The sequence below is a fragment of the Vulpes lagopus genome, chromosome 2, assembly GCF_018345385.1.
Source record: "Vulpes lagopus strain Blue_001 chromosome 2, ASM1834538v1, whole genome shotgun sequence".
NCBI lineage: Eukaryota > Metazoa > Chordata > Mammalia > Carnivora > Canidae > Vulpes > Vulpes lagopus.
In genome coordinates this window covers 151617412-151632227 of record NC_054825.1, presented here as the reverse complement: position 1 = coordinate 151632227, position 14816 = coordinate 151617412, and the positions used below count along the sequence as shown (strand labels likewise).

At 39.1% G+C, this 14816-nt stretch overlaps 1 protein-coding gene across 1 annotated transcript in view; it reads left to right on the top strand.

Annotated features, from left to right (window-relative positions):
• Nucleotides 1–14816, top strand: part of LOC121479799 (contactin-associated protein-like 3) — a 188343-nt gene that overhangs the window by 150814 nt on the left and 22713 nt on the right. Inside the window, exons 15-19 of the mRNA XM_041735601.1 lie at nt 2422–2549; nt 9343–9513; nt 10442–10660; nt 12614–12853; nt 13403–13633. Of these exons, the coding sequence (XP_041591535.1) occupies nt 2422–2549; nt 9343–9513; nt 10442–10660; nt 12614–12853; nt 13403–13633 (989 nt within the window). The remainder of the gene's footprint in view (nt 1–2421; nt 2550–9342; nt 9514–10441; nt 10661–12613; nt 12854–13402; nt 13634–14816) is intronic.

The window sequence follows — 14816 nt, the reverse complement described above, 5'->3', positions numbered from 1 at the left end:
AAACATCCCCTGCGACACAACCAGTGGTAAGAGACCTCTCTAGAGCCTTCACAGCCGAAAACCAGAAGGAAGTGGCTTTGGAAGTCCTCTCACTGAACGTTTGAAACCTACTGTGAGGAATCATCATGCCTAGATAAGCAGCATTCCCAACTTTTGGGAAAAAAAAGAGAGAGAGAGAAAGAGAAGAAAAAAAATACAAACTGAAATTGAATGAAATGAGGCAATTTCGAATGAGTCTGGTGACCATGGCAATGAATAACATCCTGCATAAAGCGTGAACATTTGGAAAATGACCCGTGCTGATAAAGAATTTTAAAATCTGAGTTGTTTAAAATTTCCTCAGATTCAGGAAGTTACTTTATAAACACCAGAATGAAAAAAAGAACTTATTATAATATCTGCCTTAATACACACAATTACCCATTATGATGTTCCCTAGGTTTTTTTTTTTTTTTTCTCACAAGGCTCTGTGCTTTGTCATTGCTAAAAACAATTAAAGTGTAGCTTTTCACTACATTATAAAAGTAGCTTTTAAATGGTCTTTAAATTCAGGGATACTCAGTGAATAGTAATACACTTACATTTTTCCTCTGGGATGTTCTAACAAAAATAATGACGACAGGAATTAAAACGCTTATTTGTAACATTTACTGATACTTAACACCAGGAATTAATTTGATGTGTTCCCCACATTTATCACAAATATCTTTTTAGACTGACTACCTTCTAGCTTGTGACCACCCCTTCCCAACAAAGCCAGGTGTGAGGTGTTTCTGACAACCTGCCTTTGTGTTTCCATCCAAAGAAATCACAGAGCCTTACCCAGATAAAGCCATGTGGTTTTATTTAGTCTGATTTTTGGAAGCGATCTGATTTTTTGTAAAAAATTGTTTCTGAACTTTAAGGATATTTAGTTCGCATTTTTCATATCTTCCCAATATGCACTGGTGGTCACTTTGTCACATTTTTTAAGCAAAATAAAAATGTTAATACTTTTAAACTTCCTACCTCAAAAGAATATTTTTGATGCCTGAACAGAATTGGAATGATTCACTATTAAGTTATGCAGATTTTTTTTTTGAGGCAAAGCCATTAGGCTGAACCATTCAAAATTGCTGATTGTTTTGACTTGCAAAAGTGTCAGTTTTAAATGCTTCCATCTGTATATATAAGAGTGAATGGTGGCTTTGTAATTGTTAGAAATTAAAGCTTCTTAGGTTCTACACAGATACAGGGCATCAGAACGATACATTAGACAAACTATTATTTGTTCCTAAATCCAAAGTGCATGTGTAATTGAAGTATATAATAAAAATAGGAACAACTTACAAGGGGCAGAAGAATCTTCTTTCCTTGCCCAGACTGGTGGTTGGTGTACAGCCTGCTTACTACCCAGGACCTTTGGCTCCTATTCTAGTTTTTGTTGTATTGGAACCATAGGCATTAACGCTGTCCTAAATATTCACTTACATGACTTTATTATATTACAATTCTATTTTTGTTATTATTTATAATCTCCACTAGATTTCTTGGGGACATTGATGGTGGGTTTTATGTCCACGTCCCCAACACGCAGGGTCTGGCAAGTAGAAGCTGCACAATAAATGCTGGTTGAATGAATGGATGGTCATGGACAAAGCATTTCCCATGCATTATCTCACTTATTAATTTTAAGAGTGCATTGTATCATACTTTTAATTTGGTTTTGAATCAGTATTTTCTTTTGTCTTGTGTTTTGTTTTTAAACCAATGGCATCAATTATTAAGGAAATGCCTAGTAACCATCATAGGAATTTTGGAAAATTTAGTAAAAAAAAAAATCTGGGAATTGAAAACTTGTATCTTGTCAGTCAGTTCTTGTTGTTATTTTTTAAAGATTTTATTTATTCATGAGAGACACAGAGAGAGATAGAGAGAGGCAGAGACACAGGCAGAGGGAGAAGCAGGCTCCACACAGGGAGCCCGATGTGGGATTCGATCCTGGGACTCTAGGATCATGCCCCGGGCAGGAGGCAGGTGCTAAACCGCTGAGCCACCCAGGGATCCCTGTTGTATTTTTAATGAAGCCAGAGATCTTGCATCATATGTAAGTTCTGAATTTAAATTTTCATGGTGGCTAGATTGGAAAGAGCAGTGAGCTGCTTCATTGCAGTGAAAATGTCATCTTACACCCGCACTGATATATAGGATTTTGGACCTGCCGTCTTTCTTCTCTGTGGTCACATAGATGGACAAGGATCTCTGATCCTCAGATGATCTTATTAAATATGTTACTATGTAAGAGTTCAGATGAGCTGTTTGATTTTCCTACTGTTATGTATGTACGCATTTAGTTTAATACCTCTTGAACTGCAGTAAGAGACTATTACTTATCTGGATGTCATTCCAAATAATGTTAAAGTGGTTGCATTTGTTTTGTAGGACCAGCGACACAGTAGTCCTTTCCCATAAGGAGCACCTGCCAGTCACTCAGGTTGCGATGAGAGACACAGGCCAACCACATTCAGAAGTGGCTTATGCACTGGGGCCTCTGCTCTGCCAGGGAGACAGTAAGTAGTGGCCAAGAGGAACTGTCTTGACCCCTTGAAAATCCATGTCAATGTGTTGGGAGAAATTTCACTGCCTGAGTTCATAAAAACACTGTCTATCCTAATAATCTATATTTCATTAGCCATATGTTCACTTATAGAAGTGTATGTTGGCATTGTACTTGAGAAAAAAAATGAGAAAAATTCTATTACCTTTTGAGTATGTGTCCTTTACATAGTATTTAAATCAGACTATTGCTGTGAATGCTCATGGAATGATCTGAAATATTGTACCACCTGGTCAGCAAACATCTAATATTAGCCTACTAAGTATAAGTATTGGCTGGGTGCTGAGATGCCTAAAAGTGGTAAGATAATGAGAAATAAGGTGACCAAACCAATCCAGTGGACCTGTTCATACCTTGTGGCTGTTCTGCAAACCTCAGTGGTCTTCACTCTGCTTATCCCTCCAATTGCATCTGGATTTCTTTTGTATCCCACCCTCTTGCAGACTAACTGAAATGAAACAGATCAGTTCTACCTTTAATTTACCTCTTTCTAACTCCCTTTCTGATCCATCACTCCCAAGAAACAGTTCTTTCTAGCTCATGGATGAGACCTCGATATTACTAAAGCCAAATTTTATTCTCAGGTGTCCTCTGAGTTGACCTGTCAGCCACTTTGGTCTCCTCTCTGGATTTCACTCTTTGATTCATGTCTTTACTTGGCTACCAGCTTACCACATAATTCTGGGTTTTCCTTCTTTTTCTTACCCCTTGCCAGTGGCATCATGTTGGGGTGGCCCAAACTTGAATTCTTAGCCCTCCTTCTCTCTGCTCTCCAGTGGTGAGCTGTTCCCAAAAGGCTTGTGGCTTTAAATACCACATTGATGTCAATGATTCCACCATCTATACCTCAAGTCCAGTTTCCCTGAACTCCCAGCTCAAGCCTCCAGCTGGTTATTCTGTATCTCTGCTTGTCTTTCAGCAGGCATTTCAAAATCAGTTTATCAAAAATAAGGGGGGAAAAAATGTTTCTACCACAGCCCTCCCCAACTCAGAGCATGGCAACTCCATTCTTCCTTTTGCTTAGACTGAGAACATGACAGTCATTCGTAACTTCTTTCCTCTTTTCACACACATATAATTCATCCACAAATCCTATTGCTTCTAACTTCAAAAACGAACCCAGAATCCACCTCCATGACCACTACCACCTGAATTGTTGCTGTGGCTTAACTGGCCTGCCTGCTGCTGCCTCTGTCCATTAAGCTGATACTTCACGTAACAGCCAGAGGGATAAGTCATGTCATGTCAGTCCTCTGCCCCAAACTCTGCAGGGGCACTGGTATCAGAGGAGAGGCCAAAGTGCAATATCCACCGAGGCTACAGTGGCCATGCTGCCCTCTGAGCCCATAGAGCAGCAACCCACAGGAGATCCTGCCATGTGAAGAAACCCTGGCATTCCTGAACCTTGCTATTGAGAAAAAGTAAGAGTTTCCTACTTCAGATAACAAAAATATTGAGATGTGGATGGTCAAAATGTAAAGAACATATTAACGTGCCTTGACTGAGGATAGTATGAGGCGTTGATTTTTCCCCCTCATGACGTTAAACTGCAGACCATGGCTCTGTTTCTGGATAAGATGAAGTGAGCATGCCCACCTCATCTCTCCTACTGAGTCCACTTATAAAACCTGGATGGAATGCCTGAAGGGGTTATGTCAGGACTCTGGAAAGCAAATAGTAGTGAGGAAGAAAAATGAGAATGCACCATTTACTTTATCCTCCAGTATCTGTTGGCCAACCGAGATGTGGGCACTGGATCACAGACAGAGAGGTTCCAGGAGAAGCCCTCTAGCCCTGGCTGAGAGAGAGAGAACAGAGAAATACTAACCTTCAGTGAATACAGGATCACATTTGCTTCTCTTTTTTATGTTTTCTGAGCCCCAGGCCCCAGGCAGACCCATGGCAATAGCAGCAGAAGCTGTCCTGGGAGCTCAGAAGAGCCAAAACTTCGGAAGGGGCCTTTGGCTCTAAATAGGGCAGCAGTGACTCAGAGATGGTGGAAAGACTCCTCCTAGTTTTGTTTTCTTTTTCCAGTTACCCATTGCTTGACAATGGACTTGGTATAGTTGCCCAAGTGCATAGGAGAGCACAAGAGAACAGTCTAAATAGAGCCTGTTTTCTGGTTCTGTGATTAAAAAGGGAAACCAGGGGACCAGGGGAGGCAACTGTTCAGAAAAGCATGCTATGTTGCTTATGAAGTCCTGGGCTCACCTCAGAGCAACATGTGCATGGGATCTGATCCTAATTGTAGACCCAAGACATTGAGAATGGAGCCAGGAGGCTGCCACCAAGTCTGGCCACTGGGTGGTGCATGAGTGAGGCCAGTCTGAGTAGTACTGCAAAGACTTTGAAAACTGGACTGCAGGTTGCAATGCATGGCAGGATCCTAACCAGGCCAACTGCCTGAAAAAAAAAATCTAAATAAATAAAAAACAAAAAATAAAATTTGTGTGTGTGTGTGTGTGTGTATATATATATATATATATATATATATATATAATCAACATTGCTCCACAAAATTTAAAATAAAGCCAGAGTTTATTAATATAATATTTAAAATATCTAGGAAATAATCCAAAATTAGTGCAAAGAACTTAGAAAAATCTAAGCTGGCTGAGGAAAATATAATCAACAGATACTAATACAAATATCACACAGAGGCTAGAATCAACCAATAAAGAGTTTAAAACAGTGATTACATAAGAACTCTAACAAGTAATCATAAACACTTTGGTAGCAAATAGAAAAAGAACATTTCACCAAATAAATAGGATATATAAAGAGCTAAATGAAGACTTTAGAACTGAAAAATACAGGACCAAAATAAAAGATGCCCTGGGTGGGCCAAATAGCAGATCTGAGATGAGACAGTCAATGGCCTTAAAGATAGGAGTGACTCAATCTGATCAAAAGAAAAAACAAAAAATCTAAAAATGAACAAGGCCTCAGGGAACCGGAATCAACAACAAAAGATCTAACATTCATGTTATTGAACATCCAGAAGTAGACAGAATAGTGTGGTGCTGAAAAAAGTATTTGAAAAAAATAATGGCTGAAAAATGTCCAAGTTTGGCAAAAGACAGACTTGAGATGTTGAATGAACTTGAAACAGGATAAACTCAAAGAAATTCATATCCAGACACATCATAATCAAACTGAAAACAAAGACAATGAGAGATGTTTTGAAATCAGCCAGAGAGAAGAATGCTGCATCATCTCCAGGTGAATACCTACTCAAGTGGCAGTGACTTTCTCATTAGAAATATGGAAGCCAGAAGGAAGTGGCAAAACATTTCTCACGCGTTAAAAGTAAAGAATTGTCAGTCCAGAATTCTACATTGAATAAAAATTCTCCTTCAGGGATGAAAGTAAAAATAAAGAAATTCTCAGATGAAGGAAAGCTAAAAGCATTCATTACCAGAAGACACTCTAAAAGGCTTTCTAAAGGAAGATTCAGACAGCAGGCAAATGATATCAGAAGGAAATTTGGGACATCGGCGATAGCAAATCAGCTTTAGAAATGGTAAATATTGGGGTACATGTAATAGACTATTCTCCTTGGAGTTATTTTAAATATATTTGTGGGTTGAAAGGAAAAAATACAACATAATTTCATAGGGTTTTTAATTTGTATAAATGTAATACATTTGGCAACAATAAATAAAGGGGACTGGGTAAAATGCCAGAATTATTAGTGAGATTTTGACATATAAGACGAAGTGGTTAAAATGTAGATCCTGAGCAGATGTGAAAAGGTAGGTATATATAGTCATTCCTAAAAATAACTGATCAAGGAACTACTATAGACAAATAAAAATAGAATACTAATGAATGTTTAAATAACCCAAAAGGAGATAGAAAAGGAGAAACAGAAGAACAAAAAGAATTAACAAACAAGAAAAAATAATAAAATGATAGAACTAAATTCAACTTGTCAACATTTGTATTCAATGATTGGTCTAAACACACCAATTAAAGGACAGATTGTTATGACTCAACTATGTACCGTGTACAAGAAACTCACTTCAAATATAATGATATCATAAGTTTAAAAAGAGGTGCAGGAAAAGATACACTACACAAACACTAATTAAAAGAAAGCTGGAGTTTCTGTATTAAACTCTTTGCTTGAAAGCATAGAAAATGAATAGATATAAAGGTGATTAGGAAGACATGAGGATCTTGAATGTGTTTGCTAATAACTGAGTTTCAAAATACATAAAGCAACAACTAACAGAATGGAAAGGGAAAGCAGACAACTTCATAAGTAGAGAATCCTCCTCTCTCATTAACCTTTGGAAATAATAGAGGGAAAACAAGCAAAGTCTGTACAGAAAACTTGAATGTCACCACCAGTCAACAGAATCTAATTGACATTTACTGAACATCCTACCAACAGCAAAATACACATTCTATTCAAATGCACATGGATACACCATATTCTGTGTCATAAAGCAAACTTTAACACATATCAAATAAATCATACAAAATACATTCTCTAAAAGAGTGAAAATATCAGTGAGGGTGACAAAACATGAGAGACACCTAACTCTGGGAAATGAACAAGGGGTAGTGGAAGGGGAGGTGGGTGGGGGGTTGGGGTGACTAGGTGATGGGCACTGAGGGGGGCACTTGGTGAGATGAGCAATAGGTGTTATGCTATATGTTGGCAAATTGAACTCCAATAAAAAATAAAATAAAATACTTAAAAGGGTACATTTTATTGTATGTAAATCTATAGTATCTAAAAACTACTCTAATAAAATAGATTTTCAAAAATTAAAAAAAAAACAAAGTACATTCTCTGGCATAAATGAATCAAACTAGAAACAAATAACAAAGAGAGTGAGAAAGTTTCCAAATACTTAGAAATTAAACACCAAACTGTTAAATAATAAGAGTCAAGGAGGTCTCAACAGACATTATAAAATATACTGACCAACATATCGAAAATGGTGGAAGACAGTTATGGCCATGCTTAGGAGGGTATTAATAGCATTAAGTGCTTGTATTCTGAAAGAAAAAGATCTCAACTCACAATCTCTTTCAGAAGAGGAAATTCTTCCCAACATTTTATGAAGGCCAACATTGTCCTGATCCCCAAACTAGACAAAGAAAATGCAACAAAAAGAAAAGAGAGAACTATGGACAATATCATCATGGACATATATGCAAAAATCCTCAACAACAACAACAAAAACTCATTAGCAAAATATTTTTAAAAATATTTAAAAGAATAATACAACATGACCAACTGGGGTTTATCCCAGGATGCAAGGCTGATTCAGTGTAGTAGACCCTGGAACAGTGCAGGTCCACTTATGGGCAGATTTTTTTTTTTCAATAAATACAGCACAGGCCCGTAAATGTATTTTCTCTTCCCTGTGACTTTCTTAATAACACTTTGTTTTCATCAGCTCACTTTACTAAAAGAATACGGTGTATAATACATATAACATGCAAAGTGTGTGTTAATCAAGTGTTAATGTTATCAGTAAGGCTTTCAGTCAACAGTAGGCTATTAGTAGTTAAGTTTTTGGAGGGTTAGACGTGACACATGCGTTTTCAACTGTGCAAAGGTCTGCCTCTAACCCCTTTGTTGTTCAAGTGTTGACTATATTTGAAATCAGTCAATGTCATCGATCGTATTAACAGTTTAAAGAAGAAAAATCACACCAGATGCTTTTTCTGCATCAGTTGATATGAACATGATCATTTGAATTATCATAACTATATTATGAATTAACAGGATAATAAATTTAGATCAGATAGCATTCACAATAAAATTCTTTGCAAACTATGAATAAAAGGGAACTTCTTTATCCTAACAAAGGGTGCCTATATACAGAACAGCTAGCATCATAATTCTTGATGAAAAACTAAATTCTTTCCCCCTAAGACTGGGAACAAGATAAAATATTCAATCTTGCCACTTCTGTTATACAACTTCAATCATGCTAGAAGTCCTAGCCAGTAATGTAAGGAAGGAAATAAGTGCATCCAGTTTGGAAAGCAAGAAAGAAAACTATTCACAAATACAGGTGTGATCGGCACAAATGTTTATAAGCAGCTCTATTTGTAAATGACCAAATCTGGAAATGACATTGACATTCTCAGATGTGGATGAAGAAATGTCGGCCCCATCCATATGATGGAATACTACAGAGCAGCAATAACTTGTGACAACCTGAATGAATCTCAAAGGCTTTACCTTGAGTGAAAGAAGCCAATCTCAAAAGGTTACATCCTGCATGGCTCCATTTATATGACACCTGGAAAAGGCACAGCTATAGATCATGGTTGGCAGGGCCTGGGGCAGAAGGGCGACGTAACTATAAGGGAATTGCAAAAGGGAGTTTTGGGGGAGATAGAATTGTCCTTTATCCTGATTTTGGTGACAGTTCTACAAATCCATGCATGTATTACAATTCATGTACCATGCATTCCCCAAAAGTCAATTTTATTCTACAACAATCATTAAATAATATTGTTTTCTAAAAAAAACACAGGGCATGTCCAATGATTATCTCTCCACTCAGTTGCAGCCTTGTCCAGAATCTTAATCCTTCAAAGAGTCTGTATCTGAATATTCACATTGTGGCTGTATGTTTGGAAGAACCCCCAAATGAAGGCTTGCCATGAATGCACTTAATAGTTAAAAAATGCTAGAAATACAAAATACGGTTGTTACTCCGTTTCATTGTTATTGTCACTGTCTTTTTTTTTTTTTTTCTTTTTGGAAACAGATTCATTTTGGAATTCTGCTTCTTTCAATACCGAGACTTCATACCTTCATTTCCCTACGTTCCGTGGAGAGCTCAGTGCTGACGTGTCTTTCTTTTTTAAGACGACAGCTCCTTCTGGGGTGTTTGTTGAGAACCTGGGGATTACAGACTTCATCAGGCTAGAGCTGCAGGGTGAGTCGCCCCCTGCACAAAGCCAGCAGGTGTTCAGTGCTTAACAAGAACCCTTTTGGGAACCAAACTCCCAAAGTGCTGCCATGCTTTCTTTGTCACTTGTGTTTCTCTAGTAAATACTAAAGTTCTTTTTTTAAACATTTATTTATTTGATATAGAAAAAGAGCATGCAGGATAAGGGGGAGGAGGAAGGGGCAGAGGAAGAGGGAAAGAGAGAGTCTTAAGCAGACTTCGGCACTGAGCATGGACCCTGATGCGGGGCTTGATCTCATGACCCTGAGGTCACAAGGTGAGCCCATACCAAGAGTGGAACGCCTAACTGGCTGCACCACCCAGGCACCCCTAAAGTTCTATTATTTTGAATCATTATTTAAATAAAGAGTAAAACAGTGATTCATGAAACACAGCAGTCTGCCCAATTTTGTGCTGTGCTAACTCTGTGTGCAATCGGGACACTCTAAACCAAACTGGTCCAATAACTTGCTCAGTAAATTGCAGAATCATTTCATTTAATTGCCTAGTCCCATTGCTTGTGCACGTATGCAAGGCTCAATTCCTTACTTCAAAATTTCATGGAGGTCTTTTAAAATAAAGTATACGAAGATTTAAACCAGCTTTAAATAAAATCTCACATATACACGAAACCAGATCACATGTCGGTTTTCTTCCCTTAGGGAATTATCTCTACTGCTTAGAGTTGAGCAAGATGAAGAGTAAGCTCTGAGGAGGAATATGTTAAAATGGCTATGTTTTTTCTTCCTCCAGGCTACAGATTTATTTTGCCCTCCTAGCCAGCTCAGAGTGACATTCGTCTGCATCGATGTCACGGTCGACTTTCCTAAGGAGCCTGTCACTTCCCTCCTGCCTACCAAGGCTGACTTTCCTCCCCTGTGCATGAACCGAGCTACTCTCCTATCTGTACTTGCAGCTCCTGCAGAAGTGACCTTCTCCTTTGATGTGGGGAACGGACGTTGTGAGGTCACAGTGCGGTCTCCCACTCCCTTTAACGACGATCGGTGGCACCACGTGAGGGCAGAGAGGAACGTGAAGGAAGCATCGCTTCAAGTGGATCAGCTGCCCACCAGGACCCAGCCCGCGCCCGCTGACGGGCACGCCCGCCTGCAGCTCAACAGCCAGCTCTTCGTGGGTGAGTGCGCGTGGTTTCCCACTGAGCTGCGCGGCTGGCGACGGGCCCAGAGCAGATGCTGGTGACAGGTGTGCGCTGCCTTGGTCCGCACCGTGTACCGCCGGCTCCCTCGACCCTTGGCCTCCCTTGCCAGAGATGGTTGGGAATACGGTTTCCATAGAATATTGCTACTGATTCTTGTTTCTGTAGATTTCCCAGTTCACAGACAAGGTCATGGAGGTTCAGAGAGATCAAGTGACTTAGTCTAGAAACTCAAATAGAAAAGAAATCCAATTCCTGATGGGCTGATTCCCAGGCTTGCACTCAATAGCATCGATGACCTGCGTTTGTTTTAATTACTTCTTATCAATACCACTTATAAAGCAATTAGCAATTTTCACCTAGTTCTCCCGCTTCACCTCTCAGTGAAGTTGGAGAACCTGCCACGTAACTGTGACAGATTTCTCCAGTGTCCCCTCAAACACAGACCCTAGGAGATGCGTGTGGCTGTGCCCCTCGGGACCAGTGCCAGCTGCACCTGCTCAGTGCCTCCCTCCTCTGTGGTTCAGTCCTTGCAAAAGCTGGGTTCAGAACCCAGCTGACTCTTTATTCTCGCTGCCTGTTCTTTAAAGATTAAAGCTCTGGGTAGTGGAAGCCTTCCTTTCCATTTACTTCTTTTTTTTAAAAAAATAATTTTGTCTTTTTCTCAAAAAGAAAGATAAGTTTTGCTACATTACTTTTCAGACAACTCTATTCTAATTTGGAAACCAAGCATATCAATGAAGGAGCTCTTAGGTGGTCATTTCTCATGCATTTTCAGGTAAATAAAGATGCAGTCCAATTAAAACCTGATATAAATCACAGATTAGCATACAGTCTGCTTTTGCAGGGGGTACCTACAGCATCTGGCGGCTAGTGCTATGCAGGGAGTGCGTGTGTGTGTGTTATAACCCATGGCACCATAAAACTCTGCTTCAAGCACGGTTCTTATGAGTAGGCTTCACATTAAGTCATGAAACTGTGAATCAGATTAAACAATTTTATTTTCTGCTTTGTAATCCTGAGGATTAATTAATGGAATTTCTAGGAACACAGTTTGCATGAACATCTACCTAGAATTAATATCTTCACTGAAATGGTATTTCCAGAGTCTGGGAAGCTAGAGGAAAGTTCTGATCTGGGGTACATACCCCAGGCCCACTGAGTCAGAATCTCTGGGAATGAACCTCAACTCTGTTTTCAGCAAACCCCTACACTCCAAGATTTGAGAATAGGCTGGTGTGAGACAGGATAGAAATACAGAGAGCTTACCCAGGGCTCAGTTACTATTGCCCTATGTGACCTGAGCTGGCAGGCTGGAGCGAGGCTGGCCTGAGGACCTAGGTTTTCATATCATCCCTCTCCCTGCTCTTTCTTTGCCAACTTCTCAATTCCTTTCCTCAGTGGTGTTATGGGAAGCATGTCTAAGAAAGGCTAGTATTACATATACAATTTGTTATATATATATATAACAAATATATATAACACATACATATAGAAACTATAATGAATATTATATATTAACTATATAATATATATACATTTGTATATTATGTGATATATATTATATTGCAAAGATTTTCAACTATGTAACTTTACTGTGTGCCTCACAGTTTATATACTTTAAAAAGGAGAGATGGTCTTTCTTGCATGTGAAGCAATTGATGTAAAAACATAGGAGTCTTTCTAAATATAACTTAAAGAAGTATTTTCAGAATAAATATTTACCAAGGTCAACTTCAAAAATAGCTTTGTGAATGGTATACTCACTATTGTTCACTGATGCTTTCTGTGATAGCAGCCTATGTTTTCAAACTTGTATTTGTTCATAAAACTTTAAACAGGTCACTTTTTTGACATCAGTGTGGCCTCAGTTGGACGTTGGGGTTGAAGACACCTAGGAGCACATTTGTGATTGCAGTGTTTCCCTTGTAGGTGGGACGGCCACCAGACAGAGAGGCTTCCTGGGGTGCATTCGGTCACTGCGGTTGAATGGGCTGGCCCTGGATCTGGAAGAAAGGGCCACGATGACGCCAGGTGTGGAGCCGGGGTGCCCAGGACACTGCAGCAGCTACGAACACCTGTGTCGCAATGGAGGGAGATGTAGAGAGAGGCCCAGGGGTGTGGCTTGCGACTGTGCCTTCTCTGCATATGAGGGGCCCTTCTGCGAGAGCGGTGAGTGTGTCCTCCATGAGCAGGATGGGGAGAGGAAGGCACATCATTTTGCTGGGTGCCTTGTGTTTCTGGTGTTTGACCCCATAAAGAAAGGCTAAGGCGGTTCTCTGTGATTAGCTAGAGTTATTTCTGTCCCAAATTTGACCATTTATCTTGGAAAGAGGTATGATTCTCTTCTTGAGAAGCTCTTGACTACTTATTTTGGAGCTGGTATCATCGAAGCAACACTGGGAAGAACTATAACTCGAAGCATACGTTTATACTTGGCATTGAATGCTGTGTAAATCTGAGATGAAGCATTTTGCGGGCAATAATAAAATATTGTTAGTCCTATGTTATAGGAATATGCATGGGGATAAGTTATCTTTTTAATCCATGCTTTATTATTTCTTTAATCTGAAATATTTTTAAATTGTAAACCTAGAAAAACATGACATCATTGTTTTCTCTCTTGAGATATTTAAGGGTTGGAGATACTGTATAAATATACATAGAGAAGAGCCTTGCATTGACATAGCATTAATATGACAAAAATGAGTGTCATTCCAGAGATTTCTGCGTATTTTGGAACTGGCTCGTCAGTTATCTACAACTTTCAAGAACATTCTAATTACACCTTCAATAAGAACTCCAGCTCCTTTGCAGCTCTGTTTCATGAGGATCTGACACTGGCCGGCGAAATAGCCACACTGAGCTTCCGGACCACAGGGACGCCCAGCTTACTCCTCTATGTGAGCTCCTTCTATGAGGAGTACCTGTCCGTTATCCTTGCCCCCAATGGTGAGTGTTGGGACCCTGAAAACAAAGATACTGAATTAGAAAATCAAGACCATAATGAGATGGGCCCTTTAGGTGTTAAACTACAAAAAGGAAACACAATTTCAAGGCTTGCCGTTCTCGTTCTCTTAGGAGTGGTTTATTTTTCATGATAACCTCAAGTGTTTATCACTAAAGTTAACATTTCAGTGATTACGTTTAAGATACATTTCTCCCATGAAAGTTTGATCATTTTATGTATTTGATGTGCAGCTATGCTTCTTGCTATTCTGGGAGGTCTTTCCTTCTGTACATGAATAAATTAGTTTTGCAATTCACTTTGAAACAAGATATCTCATTTTGTCCATGGAAAATATTTCCTCCTTCTTCTCAGTAAAGTAAAGAAGTATATTAAACTGTATAAACTCCAACATTCATAAGCATCAGATGACTATAACTGTTCTTTACCCATCAGTGGTTGAGAAGTCATTCATGTCATATGTACATACAAAGACAAGTGGGATGAAAGGCACACATCCCATGGCCACCAGGGGTTTTCCAGGACTGTTCCAGATGGAAAACCAAGACCAAGTTACAATCCTGCTTCGCAGAGAGGAAGGGCAGAAACTTAACCTCTGGAAGATCTATCACAGGCAGTATGAGAGTGATGGGATAGGGGGCACATTTGTGAAGGACACCAGGAGATTTAGATATTGTAGCAAATCATTTGTCTGTCCTCTGTCTCTTGATTATGGCAGAAACATTAGGAAAAAAAAATTCTGGTTGTGTGAAAAAAATTCATTATTCAAATGTCAGCAATACATTAAAATGCATTAAAATAAGTCACATTAAAAGAAGTGATGCTTATAGAAACCGAATGTTAATGCAATATTGCTTGAGGTTTTACCATTTAATACTATGAATACCACATGAATAATTAACTTCGAGCCTAGCTCAGAGTTCTCATATGCTTCACTTAGACTCTTTCCTTGAGTTCAGGAAAATGGAAGAGCTTGGAAAAAAACGATTTGGTCTTGACTTTTAAAAGAGCATAATTGGATTCTGCATTCGGCCCCGGAATAGCACATGAATGAATGGTCACCCTTCCAGGGAAAGGGACTAACTGGTGTCCTTAAGCAAATGCTCAACAAATTCAAATTATATTAAATAAACAAAAAACAAAATGTGCTTTACAACCTGCCTTGAC